The sequence below is a fragment of the Lontra canadensis genome, unplaced genomic scaffold (genome assembly GCF_010015895.1).
Source record: "Lontra canadensis isolate GAN:19392208 unplaced genomic scaffold, GSC_riverotter_1.0 scaffold21, whole genome shotgun sequence".
Lineage (NCBI taxonomy): Eukaryota > Metazoa > Chordata > Mammalia > Carnivora > Mustelidae > Lontra > Lontra canadensis.
Genome location: NW_022631015.1, coordinates 415,874 through 438,862, shown reverse-complemented (window position 1 = coordinate 438,862; position 22,989 = coordinate 415,874). Strand labels below are relative to the sequence as shown.

General features: G+C 35.6%; 1 protein-coding gene across 5 annotated transcripts in view; it reads left to right on the top strand.

The window, feature by feature from the left end:
- EXOC2 (exocyst complex component 2) overlaps nt 1–22,989 on the top strand; it is a 254,314-nt gene that overhangs the window by 154,634 nt on the left and 76,691 nt on the right. For all 5 annotated transcript variants that reach the window (XR_004383127.1, XM_032861440.1, XM_032861437.1 and 2 more), the window contains 3 exons: nt 686–747; nt 5,580–5,646; nt 9,905–10,021. Coding sequence is in view for 4 of the 5 variants with exons in the window: in XM_032861440.1 (XP_032717331.1) it covers nt 686–747; nt 5,580–5,646; nt 9,905–10,021 (246 nt within the window). In the remaining variant the exon portion in view is untranslated. The remainder of the gene's footprint in view (nt 1–685; nt 748–5,579; nt 5,647–9,904; nt 10,022–22,989) is intronic.

Genomic DNA, 22,989 nt, shown 5'->3' with positions numbered 1-22,989 from the left:
TTTATATACTTTTTAAAAGTATACTTTTGTATACTTTATATTATACTTTTTTGTGTGTTTTCCTCTTACTTTACTTATATTTCTGTTACAGCACAAATTAAATGACATGATAGTTGTTTACATTGTGTCTACAGTGTGAAGTTCTTTGGTTGGGACTAGTGCTTTGTCAGAACATAACAAAGTTGAGCATGCAATTGAGTGGATGAAAGGAAGGAAAAGGTCTTTTTCCTTAAATAAATTCAGGAATTTATAGTTGGATCAAAACATAGGTGCTTTAAATCTTTCAGCACTTAATTTGTGTACATAACAGGATATTCTATCACTTCTGGGAGATATACATACATACATACATAAATATCACTTAGTATATATTTGGGTTTTTTTATTTACATAGGATTATTTGGGCACCTGGGTGGCTCAGTTGGTTAAGCATCCGACTGTTGATTTCAGCTCAGGTCATGAACTAAGGGCCATGAGATTAAGCTCTGTGTCAGGCTCTGATGCTGCGCTGGAGCATGCTTAAGATTCTCTCTCTTCTTCTGCCCACCCCTCTCCACTTGTGAGTGTATGTGCATACACTCTCTTAAAAAAATAAAAGGAATTTATTTACGGAAAGTTATTTTTAATGTCCAAATCAATTAATATCTAAGAATCATGTTACTGAAACTTCTTATTTTTGACTTAGATTTTTATATACTGTCTGGAACAGTTGAGCACTAAGCCTGATGCAGATGTAGATACTACACAGTAAGTAAACTGAAACTAATCTCACTGATGCATTTAGGAGGATTAAAAATGCAGACCAATGTTTTATATGTGGTCTTATAAACTAAGACAATAAGAGAGATAGATTATATATATTAAAATTATATTTTTATATATTTGACCTGTATTTGTATATAATTTCTTCATCTTCTGAACTCATTTTAGCATTCCTAGAAAAATGTTGAGCAAACTGAAGACCTGATTGGTTACTAATTACTGAAAGCAACAAGTTTTATAAATAATATATACAAGTTTTATAAATAGTAATGAAAATTAAGATATATAATAGATATATAATTCCTAGTTGATGACCTTTAGAAGTAATAGCTAATTCTCTAACATTCTGATGTTAGAGAATTAGCTATACTCTTGTTAAAGACTAATTTTTCTAGTAAAATTAAGTCTGGGTCAGGCTTAGTTATTTGAGCTTCAGAGGATACATGTTGATTCTTAACATTTACAAATTCTGATAATAATTCTTTTATAATATTCTATAGAATCTTTTAGTATGTAATTTATCTGAATGTTATTGAATGATATTTGGCATATGTAACTTCTGTGTTAAGGTTAATGCTCTGACACAGAAAATACTGAAATAAATGCCATTTAAGGTATTTCTAACAGGTATAAATTGGTATTTATAAAACCAGGTAATGGGGATTAAGGAGTGCACTTGTGATGAGCAGGAGCGATGTATAGAACTGTCAAATTGCTATATTGTACACCTGAAACTAAAATAACACTGTATGTGGAGTTTAAAATAAAATGAAATAAAATTTAAAAAAAAGAAAAGTTCAGAAATACATAACACTTTGTATTAGAATTCAGTGGTGTCTGAAACAGAAATTGTAACAAAACAATATGGAAGGAAAGACGTTTAAAATCAACAGTATCAGGAAATTGATTAACAATACAAATTCCTGGTGGATCGCGTTAAATATATAACATCAAATCACAGAAAAGCTACAGTTCAATATTTATTAAGTCTCAAAGAGACAGTAGCATTATACACTGAGAGACTTTATATTTTGGGTACTCACCCTTTACTGGATATGTCATTTGTAAACCAATACCAAGAATATCACAAACATGGAAAACTTGTCAAATTACCAATTTATACCTTAAGGATATTCTAATAGGTGTGAGGTGGTATCTCATTGTATCTTTGATTTGCATTTCCCTAATGATTAGTGATGATGAACATCTTTTCATGTGTCTTGGCCATCTGGATGTCTTTTTTGGAGAAATGCCTGTTCATGTGTTCTGCTCATTTTTAAATTTGTTCTTTGGGTGTTGAACTTTATAAGTTCTTTATGTTTTGGATACTAACCCTTTATTGGATATGTCATTTGTAGATATCTTCTTCCATTTTGTAGGTTGCCTTTTAGTTTTGAGATTGTTTTCTTTGCTGGGCAGAAGCTTTTTAATTTGATGTAGTCCCAGTGGTTGACTTTTGTTTTTGTTTCCCTTGCAACAGGGAAGTTATCTAGAAAAAGTTGCTCTGGCTAGTGTTAAAGTAGTTACTGCCTGTGTTCTGTTCTAGGTTTCTTATGGTTTCAGGTCTCACTTTTAGGTTTTTAATCCATTTTGAATTTATTTTTGTGTATTGTGTGATAAAGTGGTCCAGTTTCTTTTTTTGGATGTTGCTGTCCAGTTTTCCCAACACCATTTCTTGAAGAGACTGTCCTTTTGCATATTCTTTTCTGCTTTGTCAAAGATTAAGTGTCCTGGGGTGCCTGGATGGTTCAGTTGTTAAACGTCTGCCTTTGGCTCAGGTCATGATCTCAGGGTTCTGGGATCAAGCCCCGCATCGGGCTCCTTGATTAGCAGGAAGCCTGCTTTTCCCTCTCCTACTCCCCCTGCTCTCTCTCTCTCTGTCAAATAAATAAATAAAATCTTTTAAAAAGAATTAAGTGACCATATGATATTAGTTTAGTCTTGGTTTTCTGTTCTGTTCCATTGATCCATGTTTCCATTTTTGTGCCAATACCATACTGTCTTGATGACTACAGCTTTATAATATAACTTGAAGTCTAGAATTGTGATACCTCTAGCTTTGCTTTTCAAGATTGCTTTGGCTATTTGGGGTCTTTTGTGCTTCCATACAGATTTTAGGATTACTTGTTCTAGTTCTGTGAAAAATGCCATTGGTATTTTGATAGGAATTGCATTAAAAGTATAGATTGCTTTGTGTAATACATCATTTTAACAATATTTGTTCTTCCAATCCATGAGCATGGAATGTCATTTCATTTTTTGGTCTTTAATTTCTTTCGTCAGTGTTTTACAGTTTTCAATGTACAGATCTTTTGCCTGTTTGGCTAGGTTTATTCCTGGGTATTTTGTTATTTTTGGTGCAGTTGTACATGGGATTTTTTTTTTTCTTAATTTCTCTTTCTGCTACTTTATTATTAGTGTATAGGAACTCAGCAGATTCCTGTACATTGATTTTCTATCCTGCGACTTTACTGAATACATTTATTAGTTCTAGTAGTTTTTTGGTGGAGTCTTTAGGGTTTTCTCTATATTTCTGAACATTATTTTCTGTTCTATTCATTTGTGTATGTTTCATATCTTTTTGTATTATTTTAATGTTCATTACTTTGTTTTTTAATTAAGATTGATATCTTTTTATCGATTCTATTTTCAAATATTGTTTGATATTTTCATTTTTTTACTGTTCCATATGAATTCTAAAATCCATTGGTTAGGTTTAAGGAAAAGAATTCCTGCTAAAGTGTTGATTATCATTCTATTTTATCACTTGATCAGTGGATTATAGTATTTCCTCCCCTACAATTTTGTATCTTTGGTCACTTGTTGATTATTAGCTAATTTCCTAACTCAGCTCACCTATAAGTGGTTTATTATGTAAATGAGCTTGAAAAGCACTCTGGAGATTCTGATAGTTAAAAACATTTCAATTAATTTAAATCTGTACCTCAATATTAAATTATTAGCTATTTTCCCCTTTGGTTTTTTTTAATTGTGTTGTGTTATTCACCATACAATACATCATTGGTTTTTGAGGCAGTGTTCCAAGATACATTGTCTGCATATAACACCCAGTGTTCCTTGTAATACGTGGAATACCCACCTTAATACCCACCATCAGGCTCACCCATCCCTCCACCCCATCCCTCTAAAACCCTCAGTTTGTTTCTCAGAGTCCACAGTCTCTCATGGTTCACCTCCCCCTCCAATTTACCTCTCTTCACTTTTCCTTTCCTTCTCTTAATGTCCTCCATGTTATTCCTTATGTTCCACAAGTAAGTGAAACCATATGATAGATTTTCTCTGCTTGACTTATTTTACTCAGCATAATCTCCTCCAGTCCCATCCATGTTGATACAAAAGTTGGGTATTCATCCTTTCTAATGGCTGAGTAATATTCCATTGTATATATGGACCATATCTTCTTTATCCATATGTCTGTTGAAGGGCATCTCGGCTCTTTCCACAGTTTGGCGATCGTGGACATTGCTGCTATGAACATTGGGGTACAGATGGCCCTTCTTTTCACTACATCTGTATCTTTGGGGTAAATACCCAGTAGTACAATTGCCAGGTCATGGGATAGCTCTATATTTAATTTTCTGAGGAATCTCCACACTGTTTCCAAAGTGGCTGCACCAACTTGCATTCTCACCAACAGTGAGAAAGAGGGTTCTCTTTCTCCACATCCTCTCTGATATTTGTTTTTCTCCTGCCTTGTTAATTTTTGCCATTCTAACTGTGTAAGGTGGTATCTCAATGTGGTTTTGATTTGGAATTGCCTAATGGCTAATGATGATGAACATTTTTTCATGTGTCGTTAGCCATTTGTATGTCTTTACTGGACAAGTGTCTGTTCGTGTCTTCTGCCCATTTTTTGACTTATCTGTTTTTTTGGGTGTTGAATTTGAAAGTTCTTTATAGATCTTGGATATTAGCCCTTTGTAGTGTCATTTGCAAATTCCCTCTCCCATTCTGTGGGTTGCCTCTTTGTTTTGTTGACTGTTTCCTTTGCTGCACAGAAGCTTTTGATCTTGATGAAGTCCCAAAAGGTTATTTTTGCTTTTGTTTCCCTTGCCTTTGAAGACGTGTCTTGAAAGAAGTTGCTGTAGCCAGTGTTGAATAGGTTATTGCCTATGTTCTCCTCTAGGATTTTGATGGATTCCTGTCTCACTTTGAGGTCTTTCATCCATTTTGAATTTATCTTTGTGTATGGTGTAAGAAAATGGTCAAGTTTTATTCTTCTGTACCGAGCTGTCCCAATTTTCCCAGCACCATTTGTTGAAGAGATTTGTCTTTTTCCCACAGGATTTCTTTTCCTGCTTTGTTGAAGATTATTTGGCCATAGAGTTGAGGGTATCTACTCTGTTCCACTGGTCTGTGTGTCTGTTTTTGTGCCAGTACCATGCTGTCTTGGTGATCACAGCTTTGTAATAAAGCTTGAAATCAGGCAATGTGATGCCTCCAGCTTTGTTTTTCATTTTTTCATTTCATTTCATTTCATTTTCAACATTTCCTTGGCCATTCGGGTCTTTTCCCCCTTTGGTGATTTTTAAAAATTTAATTTGAGTATTGAGAAAACCCAAAACAAATAGCATATGACCTGTATTAATAGATAGCCTATTGTGTCTACTTTGAGCTGTTAATTGTTAAATATAAAGCAGAGAGTTATGAGATTTTTGACCAAAAGATTTTAAAGTCAAGTTTACATAAAGTTCATTGCATTTTTTATTGAGTTGTAATAGATATATGACATTATATTAACATTGTTAATTTTTGTGCTTTAATTGTTACTGTTCTCTTACTTGCTTCCTTTTTAGTCTTTCAGTTGATGTTTCTTCTCCCGATTTGTTTGGAAGTATCCATGAAGATTTCACTTTGACTTCTGTAAGTAAGATGATAAATAAAAAGCTAAACTTACCATTTTAAAATTATATAATGACTTATAAATCAGTCTAAATTACTTTGACTGCTTATAAATCAGTCTAAATTACTTTGAGAGACAGATATTGTATTCCTGTTGTAGTATACTTTTCTATAATTTTGAGCTATGCTTTATTTTGTGAAAATTTTAGTAAAAATATAATTTTATATGTATTCCACAACTTAAAAACCTTTTAGTCGAAGTTGTTAGTTAAGTGATTCCATCTACTCCTTGCATAATTCAAGTTTTTGAGTGTGAAGTAGGTGCCCTAGTGGCTCCCTGCTGTTTGAAAGTTGAAGAGACAGCAGAAGATGGGGGCCCATCTCTTCATGTTTTTCCTCTTTAAACTAGAGAAGTTATGCTTTTCTCTATTTTATTTCTGTAAGTTCCCTAATAGCATTTCATTTGAACATAAAGTTCTGTGGCAAAACAAAGCCAGCCATACCACCTTTATATATATGTACACTTATATCTTATTTTAGCATATACAGGTATTTGGGGATGATTAACATACATACTTTATTATATGTATAAATTCAGCTCTTTAAATTTAGACCTGTCCATCTTTAAAAAAAAATAACGCTCTCTGGTTTGTCATTTGCTTGAAGGGTGTATGTGTGTGTGTGTGTGTGTGTGTGTGTGTGTGTGTGCATGTATCTATGTATATATGGATCTCTCAAGAAGGAAAACATATGACCAGAATTTCCTGCCCTGTATCATTCCCACAGGTATTATATTTATAAGTATGAACTCCTAAGTAAAGAATTTGTTATAATAGGAAAGATCAAAAATTCAGTTTGGACCAGATGAATTAAATGAGTGACATTCAAGCAGAGATATTTAGCAGGTGATTAGATATCTGTGTCTGGACTCCAGGAAAGAAATCTAAATACAGATTTGTGAGTCAGTAATACACAGTTGACCCTTGAGCAATGAGGGTAGGCTAGGGTCATCAATGCCCCATTCAGTCAAAAATCTGTTTGTAACTTTTGACTCCCCTAAAACTTAACTACCAATAGTCTATTGTTGAGCAAAAGCCTTCCCAATAACAGGCAATTAACACATTTTATTTGTTATTATGTTATATGTTATACGCTATCTCACAATATCACAATAAAGTAAGTTAGAGAAAAGAAAATGTTACCAAAATCATAAGGAAGAGAAAATACATTTACAGTACTGTAGTGTATGTATAAAAAAAATTGCATATAAGTGGACCGGTACATTTTGAACCTGTGTTGGTTCAGGGATAAACTGTATAAGCAATACAAGGCCTAGGAGTGGATGAGTATACTCCAGAAAATACTAGGAAAAATATTGGTAGAATGAGAGGAGGGCCAGATATATAAAAATAACACTGGGGTACCAGTATTTAAGGGATGGCCAGAAGCATAGAGCCTCAAAGTTCCCAAAAAAGAATAATCAGAGAGACAGAGAGAGAGAGAGATGAAAATTCAAATGAAACAGTCTTCCTGAGAGAGATGGAAGAGATAATTTAAACAAAGGAGTATTTAACAGTTTCAAAGACTAGTAGAGGATCAGGTGGGTCAGATGAAAACTGGAGCGTTATGGGCTTGGCAGTTAGGCGGTCGCCTGTAGGAGAAGCATATCAGTGGATTGCTAATGAGCTATCTGAACATATATAGGAGCCAAGGAAGTTGATATAATGAGTTTGGATCATTCTTTGCACTGTGAATTTAGTAGACTAGAGAGACACAGGCTGGAGGAAAGAGCCTTCTAAATTGAGAAGGGCCTTATGAGCTATTGGGCCAACTATGCTTTTTTTCTCTGCCCTTTAGAACAAGCCTGATTTCTACATGACAGTCTTTTTAGTGTTTGAAAACATTTGTTGTGTGGGCTTGGAATCTTCCTTTCTCTTAGGCAACACCCTAAATCTTTTAGGCATCTCCTAGTCTATACGGCAGTGAGTCTCCTCTTAATCTACTTCTGTCCTCTTTCAAGAATGGAGTACCGGACTCTGATGTGGCCCTGGCAACTGGGAAGCAGCCAGAACTACACATTAGGTTACATCTCTATTGAGTCACATTGAATTTACTGTCAACCACACAGCAAGTGTTTCATACTTGCTTCTCCCAGTCACAGGACCTTTTCTCTCCCATTTTACTCCCTAAAATTGTTCATTTGGTACCAAATTTAGTTCCTGTGTTTCTCTGCATTTGTATGATAACTCATTAGATTTGACCCAGATTATTGAGATCTTCTTAGGGTTTTGTTCTATTATTCAGTGGAGAGGCAGTTACGGTATGGTAGAGGTCCAGGTTGCTTCCTGGTCTTCTTACTGACTAAATAATCTTGGGCATGTCATTGAGGGTGTCCAGTTTTCTCCTGGAGAAAATTGAGATGGTAATGCCTATAATCTCAGAGATTCTGTGAGAAATAATTGAAATAATACATAATTGGCAAGTACTGCCTTTGATAGGTTGAGTTGTTATTTTCAAACATACATATTCATTTAAGTTGCTAGTAAGCTTTTAATATTCAAGTTTAAGAATTTGATTATTGTAGTGTTCAATTATTCTTCCCACTTTCACTTCTTCTAATTGGTCAGAGTTGGGAAGAAAAATATGATTATCAAGAGATTATCACTCAAACTATTTTTCCATTTTGGGGGAAGAACAATGCAGATTATAGGGAGAAAAATTTAAAAAGCGTTAATGAACAGGGCAGAGAGGATGTGGCATACCCCGGAGGTCTGTTAGACTATAAGATTAATATTTGGAGGAAAAGGTAATTGAGGATTGATCTTGTAACTGAAAAACCAGTTGAGATTTTTGCAGAGTGCAGCATGTTTAGAGTGGCTGATGACACCTTATGCTTACTTTATTTTATGTTCTTTATGAGGACCACCATATAATAATAATACCAAGTATGGAGCAGGAGGGAATATACCCCTTCCTCAGACTGACCTATGTGCCTATGCAGTGCTGTTTACTGCTTTCTTTCTGGTTCTCACTTGCCATTTATTCACAAAATGTGGAGGAGTGGTATACATAACAGAGCCCTATTTTCCTTGTTTTGTAATTTATTTCCCATCCATTGATTAATTCAAGGCCATTCACAACCTTTCATTTACTTGAGGGTACTTTTAATAACTCCTTGCCCTTTAATTATATTTGTTGATGACCAAAAGGGGCCCTGAATAGGCCACACTGTGCCAGCAATAGATAATAATATTTTAAATAAAGAAATTTAGAAAGTTTTAAAATTTTTGATGGAGCTAAATGAAATTATTGGGAGGTATAAGCTGTACTTGGCAACTGAGTTCAGAGTGTTGACTTTAACATAAGTTATATATAAAACAGTAAGCAAAATATGGCTGAAATTTTTTCCTGGAAAGTAGTTTTGCCTTAATATTTAGTCAAGGGATCTTAAATCAAAGCCCTAAATTAGTCACTGTTGTTCTAGAGAATGCTCTCACACTGAGGGAGCATGGGAAAGTATTCTTGGTGAGCCACAACAGCGGAGATAACTGCCATTCCTGGAATTTTGTTTACAAAAATAGTTCTTCTGAACTGTAAGATGATATTTATTCATCAGCTTTGGGGTGTGGTAATTTTAATAAGAAATTACCTTAAAGTGGCTAGAACCCTGGAGAACATAGAGTATGAGGCTTTAGCCCTCTTCATATCCAATACTATGGGAAAGTTCCCTGCTTTTGTTTTATAACTCTCCGTGAGAGGGAAACTATTCTACATAAAATGCATCTGTGAAGGCCCAGTTTTTGGAAAGACCCCATCATATAGATGGCATTATAATTCTCTTTCAAGTTAAGAAAAATTTATAAATTACTTTCTATGGATTTTTGCATTTGTAATTATTTTAAAATATTAATTTTTATAGCCTTTTTTGTTGCAAAAAATATTAGGCAGAATAACCAGTAAAATAAACCCCTTTCACAAGAACAACAGCTGATCCTACCTTCCTATTTAGCTGTTTTTCCATACAGCTATTAAATTTCAAAAGACAGCATTATTTGACTCTTTAGTGCATTATGTAATAACAAGCAGTTATAAAATATAGAGTTACAGAATTATATTGTTTCTCTCTATATTATTATTGGGGAAAAAAGGGACCAAGAAAAACAAAACATTGAATATTGATATTAAACATGAAGAGATTATAATTAAATGTAATAAATGATAACTGTTACGCAGTTTGTTATTATAAATGTAATTTTCTAAACATTGGTTTTACTTTTAGGAACAGAGACTTTTGATAGTCCTGAGTAACTGCTGCTACCTAGAACGTCACACCTTTCTGAATATAGCAGAGCATTTTGAAAAGCACAACTTCCAAGGAATAGAGAAAATAACACAGGTAAATGAATTATGCTAAACTAACAAGGTAGTTATTTTAACAATTTAGTTTCCAAACTACTTTCTTAGTACTCCCTCTCTTTTGCTTTTCCTATACTTTTCTGTCCTTACCCTCCCCACACCCATATACCTTCCTCCTCTTCACCCTACCCTGACTTTGAATGATTCTTGCCCTTCTTATAACTCACCTTGAGAATTGTTAATTTAATATTCTCTTCTTTTCTCTAGATCAAAGCTTTCTCAAGGCAAAAGCTGATTTACTCCTCACACAGGCTGCTCAAAGTAAGGGAAGGAAATAGGAAAGAAAGGCATCAAACCCAAATCTTTAAGAATCATCTCGAATTTGGCTCCTTTTAGGTTAAAACTTTTACTTTGGGGCCAACAGCAAACTCCCTGAGCCTGCAAATAAACCTCTTCCTGCTTATTCACACCTCTTCTTCCTCAGCCCCTTTCCAAATGACCACAATGATGCTTTTGCTTTTTACTATGCTGAAGCATGGGCACAAGTGCTCAAGCACAGGGACACACACAAAGACTCACACACACCAGAGTGGCTTACAACAGCTTTCCTCAGGAGGTTTAATGACTTACCTGAAAAATACATGCTCTCCACTCTCTAATCCAAGTTGGACAAAAATGAGTGCTGTATAAATCAATGGAGTAGGTTTTTCTTTAGATTTTATACTTTGTTTATATTTTTTCAAGTAAGCAGAAAAGGAAAAAATGAAGCAACCTTCTTATTAAAGGTTGGTTGGTTTTTGGGCAAAGGTTTATCAGATTTCTAAGTAAAACTAAGCTAGAACCACTTTTACAGTATTCTCAGTGCAAAAAATAAGAAAGATAATGATCTTGTTAATCTTATAATCAAAAAGTACTCTTGATGGATTGCATACTTTTTACAAATGATAGTTACGGTTTATGAACTAGAAGTGGATTTTTTTTTTTTCAAAGAATGAAAATGTCAAAGTGGGTGGCTCTGTCTTGTTTTCCTGCCTTTTCGTAAAGATTAATCATCTTGATGAGAAATGTGACTTAAGGCTGCGGGGCCAAATGTTGAGTTTATTTCCAGAAATTTTTGTATTGAGAATTGCAAGGTGCTCCCCTGCAGTAAAGAATTCGTATTTGTACAAAGTGGTCACTCTGTTTTTTGTGCAGTGACAATAGTGACACAAATATATTTATTGAACAGCTTTTTTAATCATTTAAAAATACATGAAATGATTAGGAATTGCATATAACAGAAGGAGTAAGTTTGGTTCTCTTTAGGGTTTGTTTTTTTTTTTTTTTTTGACATTAAAATCAATGCCTTTATTGATGTGAGAACACAGAAAGTAAAGTTGGCATTATTTATTCTTCCTTTGGGCTTTTCTAGAGCCTGGTGAGAAGTTCTCTATGAGTATATTATCTCTTCTGATAGCCATATATCTCTCAAATATGTCTTCTTCAGGAAAATGGATATCTCACTATTTAGAATACAGTGTACATTTTGAATTAGAAATATAATTCTTAGATAAAGGGTTCAAAAGTTAATTCAATATTTTGGGGGCTCGTATTATATGGAGTGCTATATCAGTCACAATCCAAACAGGTAACAAAAACCATCTCAATCATTTAAAATAGAATTAAAGCCTGAAAATTATTGTATAATTTGGCATCTATTTTTGTCTTCTACTCAAATGTAATCCCCATTCATTCATTTATTTATTTTTATGTCTTTTCAGCATAACAGTATTCATTGTTTTAGCACCACATCCAGTGCTCTATGCAATCCGTGCCCTCTCTAATACCCACCACCTGGTTCCCCAAACCTCCCACCCTCTGCCCCTTCAAAACAATCTCTTTAGGTTTTTACAAAGTTATGAGTAGTAACTGTTGCTTCAGTTTATATCATAAAGAAATAGAATGAAGTTGACATACAAGGCTTTGATATCCTTCCTAGTCTTGTTGATATCACTTTTTTTCAAAGATTTATTTATGTATTTGAGAGAGAGAGAGAGAGTTGGGGGGGGGAGCGCAGAGGGAGAGAAAGTCTCAAGCAGACTCTGCGCTGAGTGTGGAGCCTGACCTGGGCCTTGATCCCATGACCTGAGATCATGACCTGACCCGAAGCCAGGAGTTGGATGCCTAACTGACTGTGCCACCCAGGCACCCCCCAACTTTTTAAAAAGATTTATTTATTTTTTTGAGAGAAAGATAGAGAGTATTGATACTATTTTGAATCCAAGGTAAAATGTTGGATCTGGAGGTAAAGCTTGGAACAAATGATGGACCATTTTTCACGCTCAGAATTAGGATTTTTTTTAGAATTAGGATTTTTTAATATTTGACATTCAATATTTTGAAATCACTAAGTTGGATAATAAATGAATCAGTAAACTAAATTTATATGATAGCATTTGTGCTGATTCTATTTATTATGGGTGAATCCATTAATTTTATGATGCCAACCAATGAAAATATCTTTCTTGCATTAATGGAGAAACACTGCCAACTGCCATTATTTTTTATAGTTCCCTTTTCGAAGACAGAAATCTCTAAAGGCATAGATCCCAGAAAAACTATGGGGGCACATTGTTCACACAAATAGTTTGTTATTCATTCTATCACTTTGTTTCTGCTCTTCGAAATAATGGTTTACTAGGGGCCTCTAACTTAGTGTCACCAGACATTAGACATTCTCTCAGATCTCTTTCCAGGTAGGATTTGGTAATTTACCAACGGTTCTTCTAGGTATATTTCCTCCTGCTTTCTTATTGGTATTTCTACCAATAGAAGCGTGAAAATGGCCAGTTGTTAATTCCCTTCATCTTGATTCTCCTCTTCAGAAGTAGAATTAATTTTAGTGTAGGAGCAGTACACAAATGACTATGTATTTTAGGAGTGCATTAGAATTTAATGACAAATGATCATTTAAAGCTAGAATGATTTCATATATACATTTTTTAAAGAGTAATTTATTTATTTTAGAGAGAGAGAGAGCTGGGGGTGGGTAGAGGGGGAGAGGGAGATAAGCAGACTCCCCACTGAATGGGAAACCTGATACAGGGCTTGATCCCAGGACCCTGAGATCATGACCTGTGCTGAAATGAAGAGTTGGATGCTTAACTGACTGAACCACCCAGGTGCCCCTCATAAATAAAATTTTTTAATGCAAATAACCATATGAAGTAGTTAAGGAAAGTATTAACTCCATTTTTTTCATATGGAAAGATGCTTGGAGAGGTTCATGATTTGACCTGTAAGTAGGAGAGCAAGGCAGAACTCAAAACTAAGTATTTTCATTCTTAATCCAGAATGGATTTTTGGCCTAATACCATACGTCTTGAAATAAAGAACAAAATTGTTCTCATGAAAATAAACTAAAGAAATAATACATAAAGCAGGTTGGTTAATGTATTTCATTTAGTATCAGATCAGACTATCAAACTCATCTTTACCTCCTGTAAAATAGGCTCCATTATAAGCCTTACGTGGACTTTGTGCTATTTGGATCCCACATTGAAAGTAACCAACAGTGAGTCCCCTGTCATTTGCATATATTTCCATTTGCCTTTATCTCAAGTCCTGGAAATGTTTTTTCCAAGTCATGTATTTTTCTTTTGCTTATAAAATTAAGATTCAATCATTATTTTTATTTATTTATTTTATTTATTTATTTTTTAAGATTTTATTTATTTATTTGACAGACAGAGATCTCAAGTAGGTGGAGAGGCAGGCAGAGAGAGAGAGAGAGGAGGAAGCAGGCTCCCCACTGAGCAGAGAGCCCGATGCGGGGCTTGATCCCAGGACCCTGAGATCATGACCCGAGCCGAAGGCAGAGGCTTAACCCACTGAGCCACCCAGGCGCCCCTCAATCATTATTTTTAAAAAAGGAGAAATACTATGCAGCCATCAAAAAAACCCCAGAAAATCTTGCCATTTGCAATAAGGTGGATAGTAGAGGGTATTATGCTAAGCGAAATAAGTCAGTCAGAGAGAGACAATTATCATCATATGATCTCTCATATGACGAATTTGAGAGGTGGGGTGGGGGGTCGTGAGGGGTAGGGACGGAAAAAATGAAACAAGATGGGACCTGGGAGGAAGACAAACCATTAAAGGCTCTTAATCTCAAGAAACAAACTAAGGGCTGCTGGGTGGTGTGTGGGGCAGGGATAGGGTGGCTGGGTTATGGACATTGGGGAGGGTATGTGCTATGGTGAGTGCCGTGAATTGTCTAAGACTGATGATTTAAAGACCTGTACCCCTGAAGCAAATAATACCTTATACGGTAATTTTAAAAAATGGAGAAATACTAAAAAGTCTAAAAAAAAATTTGTTTAAATATTTATAATGCACCAAAGATAAACAGTTATATTTTAGTATTTATAGTAACCATATACCTATATGTATATATGTTAGAAAAATATGAAACATTTTTCTGAATTCAGTTTACATTAGATATATCTTTTTCTGTTGACAGTTCTGTTGTGAACACCTTTATTAAATATGGAGATGTGAGTTTGATGGCTTATAACAGTTGCTAATGTGGATGTACATTTTTTTTTTTTTTAACTTTTTCCTACTGGGAACCTTAAGGGTATTTTTGTTCTTGTTACTGAGAGGTGAAGATACTTTGGAGCACATGTTTTATTTCTCAAAATCGATTCCTAGAAGTAGAATTAGAGCTCCAAAGACTCTTGGTAAATATTGCTGGTTTCATCACAATTTGGTCATCATTGCTGATTATAATATTTTAATTTGATAGATAAAAATATTCTTTCATGATTTAATTTGCATTCCTTTCCCTATTTGGTAGGTTAACACTTTTTCTTATGTTCATTGACTGTGGATATTCTAGTAGCGTTCATTTTACAGGTATTTAGAGGTTTAAGGAAATAGTGTTTTTCATTTTAAGTGTGCAAACCAAATTTGCCAAAAGTCATTAATTCTTGAGGCCTTTGAGAAGGGAAAACTAGAGCTATATGGTTAATACACTTCAGTACATAATTTTATTGTAGTACCTATAATTATATAATTCTAAGGATTTTTTTCATATATAAAATGCTATTTTAACCTGTCCCAGTCTTTAAAAAACAAACATCTAATTTAGAGTTTGTATGGTTGCAGATTTTTGACTGACTTGGGACTGTAGTCATTAAATAAGTTGGGCATTAAATTCTTTTTTTTTTTAAGATTTTATTTATTTATTTGACAAAGAGAGATCACAAATAGGCAGAAGCAGGCAGAGGGAGAGGGAGAAGCAGGCTCCCCACTGAGCAGAGAGCCCGATGTGTGGGTCTCAATCCCAGGACCCTGAGATCATGGCCTGAGCTGAAGGCAGAGGCTTAACCCACTGAGCCACCCAGGCACCCCTGGGCATTAAATTCTTGATTGATGTTTTATTTTATGTACCTAAGTCTCTTTCATAAATTTTGACACAGTAGGTGGGGAGAGGGCAGCTTCTTTTTTTTCACATGTCCAGGAAAGATCCTTTACATACAACAATCAATTTTAAAGATTTTTGTGTCATCTGAACCATATGTATATACCATATTTTACATATTTGATTATTTTTAGCTTAATTGTATATATTTCTCAAGTTTCATTTGAAATCATTTGAATTCAGTATATGATGTGAATGACTACTGCTTTGAGTCCTCACTGTATTATCTCTTTATATTTTATTTTTCCCATCTCTTCTCCAGCTAAATTTTGTTTAGAGGCTGTTTTTATATAATACATTATTTGTAAATAAATGTGTTTTGGAATTAAGTAGTTTAGAGACAGATGTGTAACTGTCTCCTAAATATTAGTTTTGACCCTATTTAACTGCCTCAAGTTCTTTGTATAAATGGGAAGGGAAAAAAGAAAGAGACAGAAAGAGGTAATATAGTAGGAAGGACACAAGGACCTTATGATTTATAAAGTAAAATATTGGTTCCCCAATACAGAAAGTAATTCAGAAAAGCTTTCCCAAAGCAAGGAAGAATATAAGAATTCACAGAGAAATGGTTGTTTCAGATATGAGAGAAAGGCATTAACTCAACATGAGGCAGGAATCTATCAAAATACTAGAGGAGAACATAGGCAGTAACTGCTTCGGCATCAACCACAGCCACTTCTTTCAAGACATGTCTCCAAAGGCAAAGGAAACAAAAGAGAAAATGAACTTTTGGGACTTCATCAAGATAAGTCTCTTTGGAAAGTTGGGAAGGTATAGGCAATAAGTCAGTAAGACTGTTGGTCATCAGTTCCATATTGTGTGGAGTCCTAAATCAAAAACCTTGGACCTGAGCAGGTACAATTCAACAACTTAAGTAAATGTCTTTTACCATCCTTGTACTGTTTCTATTATTTGGACTTGTACTTTGTTTCCTCTTCACATTCTATGCCTTTTCCTTAGGAGATCTCATCTATTCCCACTGCTTCATTTATCATGGATGCCCATGAGTTCCAAATCTGTATCTTTTTTTTTTTTTAATTTTATTTTTTATAAACATATATTTTTATCCCCAGGGGTAAAGGTCTGTGAATCGCCAGGTTTACACACTTCACAGCACTCACCATATCACATACCCTCCCCAATGTCCATAACCCCACCCCCCCAACCCCCCTTCCCCCATCAACCCTCAGTTTGTTTTCTGAGATTGAGTCACTTATGGTTTGTCTCCCTCCCAATCCCATCTTGTTTCATTTACTCTTCTCCTACCCCCTTAACCCCCCATGTTGCATCTCCTCTCCCTCATATCAGGGAGATCATATGATAGTTGTCTTTCTCCGATTGACTTACTTCGCTAAGCATGATACCCTCTAGTTCCATCCACGTCGTCGCAAATGGCAAGATTTCATTTCTTTTGATGGCTGCATAGTATTCCATTGTGTATATATACCACATCTTCTTTATCCATTCGTCTGTTGATGGACATCTAGGTTCTTTCCATAGTTTGGCTATTGTACACATTGCTGCTATAAACATTCGGGTGCACGTGCCCCTTCGGATCACGAGTGCAATTGTTGGGTCATAGGGTAGTTCTATTTTCAACATTTTGAGGAACCTACATACTGTTTTCCAGAGTGGTTGCACCAGCTTCCATTCCCACCAACAGTGTAGGAGGGTTCCCCTTTCTCCGCATCCTCGCCAGCATCTGTCATTTCCTGACTTGTTCATTTTAGCCATTCTGACTGGTGTGAGGTGGTATTTCATGTGGCCAGGGGTTTATCAATCTTATTAATTCTTTCAAAGAACCAGCTCCTAGTTTCGTTGATTTGTTCTATTGTTTTTTTTTTTTTTGGTTTCTATTTCATTGATTTCTGCTCTGATCTTTATGATTTCTCTTCTCCTGCTGGGTTTAGGATTTCTTTCTTGTTATTTCTCCAGCTCCTTTATGTGTAGGGTTAGGTTATGTACCTGAGACCTTTCTTGTTTCTTGAGAAAGGCTTGTACCACTATATATTTTCCTCTCAGGACTGCCTTTGTTGTGTCCCACAGATTTTGAACCGTTGTGCTTTCATTATCATTTGTTTCCATGAATTTTTTCAATTCTTCTTTAATTTCCTGGTTGACCTATTCATTCTTTAAAAGGATGCTGTTTAGTCTCCATGTATTTGGGTTCTTTCCAAATTTCCTCTTGTGAATGAGTTCTAGCTTCAGAGCATTGTGGTCTGAAAATATGCAGGGAATGATCCCAATCTTTTGATACCGGTTGAGACCTGGTTTAGGACCGAGAATGTGGTCTATTCTGGAGAATGTTCCATGTGCACTAGAGAAGAATGTGTATTCTGTTGCTTTGGGATGAAATGTCCTGAATATATCTGTGATGTCCATCTGGTCCAGTGTGTCATTTAAGGCCTTTATTTCCTTGTTGATCTTTTGCTTGGATGATCTGTCCATTTCCGTGAGGGGAGTGTTCAAGTCCCCTACTATTATTTTAATCTTGTTGATGTGTTTCTTTGATTTTGTTATTAATTGGTTTAAAAAGTTGGCTGCTCCCACATTAGGGGCATAGATATTTAAAATTGTTAGATCTTCTTGTTGGACAGATCCTTTGAGTATGATATAGTGTCCTTCCTCATCTCTTATTATAGTCTTTGGCTTAAAATCTAATTGATCTAAGGATTGCCACTCCTGCTTTCTTCTGATGTCCATTAGCATGGTAAATTCTTTTCCACCCCCTCACTTTAAATCTGGAGGTGTCTTCAGGTTTAAAATGAGTTTCTTGTAGGCAACATATAGATGGGTTTTGTTTTTTGATCCATTCTGATACCCTGTGTCTTTTGATTGGGGCATTTAGCCCATTAACATTCAGGGTAACTATTGAGAGATATGAATTTAGTGCCATTGTATTGCCTGTAAGGTGACTGTTACGTATATTGTCTCTGTTCCTTTCTGATCTACTACTTTTAGGGTCTCTCTTTGCTTAGAGGACCCCTTTCAATATTTCCTGTAGAGCTGGTTTGGTGTTTGCAAATTCTTTCAGTTTTTGTTTGTCCCGGAAGCTTTTAATCTCTCCTTCTATTTTCAATGATAGCCTAGCTGGATATAGTATTCTTGGCTGCATGTTTTTCTCCTTTAGTGCTCTGAGTATATCATGCCAGCTCTTTCTGGCCTGCCAGGTCTCTGTGGATAAGTCTGCTGCCAGTCTAATATTTTTACCATTGTATGTTACAGACTTCTTTTCCCAGGCTGCTTTCAGGATTTTCTCTTTGTCACTAAGACTTGTAAATTTTACAATTAGGTGATGGGGTGTGGACCTATTCTTATTGATTTGAAGGGGGTTCTCTGAACCTCTTGGATTTTGATGCTTGTTCCCTTTGCCATATTGGGGAAATTCTCTCCAGTAATTCTCTCCAATATACCTTCTGCTCCCTTCTCTCTTTATTCTTCTTCTGGAATCCCAATTATTCTAATGTTGTTTCATCTTATGGTGTCACTTATCTCTCGAATTCTCCCCTCATGGTCCAGTAGCTGTTTGTCCCTCTTTTGCTCAGCTTCTTTATTCTCTGTCATTTGGTCTTCTATATTGCTAATTCTTTTTTCTGCCTCATTTATCCTAGCAGTGAGAGCCTCCATTTTTGATTGCACCTCATTAATAGCTTTTTTTATTTCAACTTGGTTAGATTTTAGTTCTTTTATTTCTCCAGGAAGGGCTTTTATCTCTCCCGAGAGGGTTTCTCTAATATCTTCCATGCCTTTTTCGAGCCCGGCTAGAACCTTGAGAATCGTCATTCTGAACTCTAGATCTGACATATTACCAATGTCTGTATTGATTAGGTCCCTAGCCTTTGGTACTGCCTCTTGTTCTTTTTTTTGTGGTGAATTTTTCCGCCTTGTCATTTTGTCCAGATAAGAGTATATGAAGGAGCAAATAAGATACTAAAAGAGTGGCAACAACCCCAGGAAAATATGCTTTAGCCAAATCAGAAGAGATCCCAAATCGTGAGGGGGCAGAAAGGGGATAAAAAGAGGTTCAGAAAGAAAAAAAAAAAAAAAAAGAAACAATTAAAAAAAGAAAACTAATAAAGAAAAAATATATAAAGGAAAATATATATATATATATTAGATAAACTAGTTAAAAAATGTTAAAAAAGAAAAGTGTAAAAGTTAAAAAAATTTAGCAGAAGAAGAGAAAAAAAAAATTGAAAAAGAAAAAAAAATTAAATTAACTGCAAGGTTAAAGAATCATGGGGAGAAAGCCATGAGTTCTGTGCTTTGCTTTCTCCTCCTCTGGAATTCCGCTGATCTTGGTATTGAAACTGCACTCCTTGGTAGGTGAACTTGGTCCTGGCTGGGTTTCTTGTTGATCTTCTGGGGGAGGGGCCTGTTGTAGTGATTCTCAAGTGTCTTTGCCTCCGGCGGAGTTGCACCGCCCTTACCAGGTGCCGGACTGAGTAATCCGATAGGGTTTGCTTTCGGGAGCTTTTGTTCCCTGAGCGCTTTCTGTAGTAGTGTTCCGGAGGACGGGAATGAAGATGGCGGCCTCCCAGTCTCCGGCGCGGAGGAGCCGAGAGCCTAGGGCCCCACTCCTCAGTGCGCCCTCAATGAACAGCGCCCAATTACTGCCGTCACGCTGGCCTCCGGCCCTGTTCCGAGCTGACCGAGCCTCCAACCAGTTCAAGGTAACCCTGAGCTTAGAGCTCACTCCTCGGCTCTGTCTCTGTAGCTGGCTTCCCCGTTCTAATACCTCTAAGCTCTGCGACACTCAGACACCCCCGATCCTTCTTTGACTCTGCGGGACCTGAGGCCACGCTGACCCCGTGTGGGCTTCACCCCGGTAAAGCCTCTGGAACGATGTCCCTCAGCGGAACATTTAAAAGTCCTGATTTTGTGCTCCGTTGCTTCGCCGCTTGCCGGGAGCCGGCCCCTCCCCCAGCGGTCTATCTTCCCGTCGCTTTGGATTCACTTCTCCGCCAGTCCTGCCTTTCAGAAAGTGGTTGATTTTCTGTTTCTAGAATTGCTGTTCTTCTTCTCTTCGATCTCCCGTTGGATTTGTAGGTGTTTGCAATCTTTAGATAAGCTATCTAGCTGATCTCCCGCTACCTGAAGTAGTCTCATCCTGCTACTTCTCCGCCATCTTGACTCCTCCCCACCCAAATCTGTATCTTTAGCTTATATTTCATTCCTACGCTGCAAATCTGTTTCCTGTCAGACATCTTCACTAGAAGTTGCCACTGGGATATCAGAGCAGCTTACCCAAACCAAAGTCATATTCCTTCTTCCTCCTCCAAATCAGCTCTTCTTTTTGTGTTTCCTGCCTTGGTCAGTAATCACTGAGTCAGCAAGCCAGGGACTTGGGAATTGTCTTTGACTCATTCCTTAGGAATGGATGGTTCAACCTCTGAACGATCTTCTCTCTCTCCCTCCCTAATTTGTTCTTCCTATGCAAGATCAGCTCTCTTTCTTCATCTGATCCTTGTGCTATTGCAGAACGCTTCCTCCAAATGCTTTGCTTATGCTCTAAATTTCACTCTTTAATTATCCATGGAGTTTCAAAAATACAGATCTGATTATATTCTTCCTCCTTCCCACATTTCAGTCTTTTCATTGACTGAGGAATAAAACATAAACTCCTTAGGCTGATAATGTTCATATTGTTTTAATCTAGACCCGTATTTCTTTGTCTTATGCCATTCATCTCCTTTATACTTACCGATACCCTATCATCTAGCTATTCATCTTTCCTTGAGTATTTCGTATTATTTGTCAGGTCTTTTATACCTTCAACAAATATTCATTCAACATCAGCTTACCAAGCTCTATTTTAAGAACATTTACCTGTAGCTTGTATTGTTCTATGGGTCTGGAATACCTTTTCCTCAACCTCAACTTGACAAAATCTTGATCATCTACCTATCTATCTCAGATACAGATGTCTCACCCTGTGGAAAGACTTCTCATTCTTTCTCCCAAACTGCAAAATGGATCAAATCCTCTTCTTTATTCCTGTGATACCTTGTTTATAACACTAGAATAACATCTTAACACATTGTATCATGATTAGTTTAATATTGGTATGCTTCTTTTCTAGATTATAAATTCTTTTCAAATATAAAAATATTAAATACTTTAATCTCTCCAAAGGACTAAATCTTATATAGGTATAAGATAGAAGAACAAAAAATGAACACATGTTCACCTATTGCCAGGCTGAAGAAAAGGAATATATTCCCCAGGACTGTTTGTGCCCTGTACATCTGAATCATCCATTTTCCCTTATGGACAGACACTTCTGCATTTTGTGGTTTATAAACAATACATTATTTAATATTACCTGTTTTTGACTTTTAAATAGCATAAATGGGATTATGGTATGTATTTTTTTTCTGATTTGCTTTCTCCATTCAATATTGTTTTTGATATATATCCATGTTGCTATATGTAGCTTATGCTAATTTGTAAAACAAATTAAAAAATTGTATTCCTCTTTTCTTCCTATGAGTTTATATAACATTGGAATGTTTATTCTTTGAATAGTTATAAGAACTCTCTAACTTTTTCTTTATGAGATGATTTTTAATTATTGGTTCAATTTCTTTAATGGTTAAAGAACCATTCAAGTTTTGTTTCTTCTTGTTAGTTGTGATCATCTGTATTTTTCTTGGGCTTTCTCCATTTTGCCTAAATTTCTAATTTTATTGGTATAAAGTTGCATTATAATAGTTTCATATTATCTCAGTTTCAACTGCATCTGAGGTTATTTCTAGGCTTAATATTTTCAGTCTTTTTTCTTGATCAGAGTCTTTTCAAGACCCAGATTTTGGCTTTACTAATCTCTCTGTATGTCCTTGTTTCCTGTCACAGTAATTTGAGCACTTAGCTTAATTGTTTTATTTATGTAGATAATTTATTCCAAAGCTTTCTGCCTTTTTAATATAAACATTCAAGGTTATGAATGTCCCTCTATCTCTTTAGCTGTTTCCCACATATTAACATATTTTAGTTGTTCTGTTTTGTATTTTCTCATTTTAATTGTGAGTTTTTCTTTGACACACAACTATATAGGAGTTTGATTTTAAATTTCCAAATTGGGGGTGGGTGGGTGGGTAGCAGTTAGTTTCCATGTTGGGAATTAGTTTCTCTTTGTTAGAGATTTTTAACTTAATTATGCTGATGAGGTCAGTGAATGTCATGTTTTTTACTTTGTTGAGACTTGCTTTTCAGGCTGATACATGATGAGTTTCTTAAATATTCTCCCTTGCTTAAAAATATCACATCCTTCAGTTTTAAACACCATTAGATCAAGTTTGTGAATTTTATTGTTCAGTCTTCTATATCCATTCCTTTTATGTGTTTTGGCCTTCAATTTGTCACTTACTGAGTGATATATATTAAAGTCCTTATTTGTCTACCTTTTAGATATTTTTTGTTTTCTTTGTCTCTAATATTTCATAGTTCCATTATGATGTTTCTCTTGGTGTATATTGTTGGCCTTTTTTCCTTGACTGATTGATACCGTTAATCGGGTCTGGAAAATCTCAGCTATTACCTCT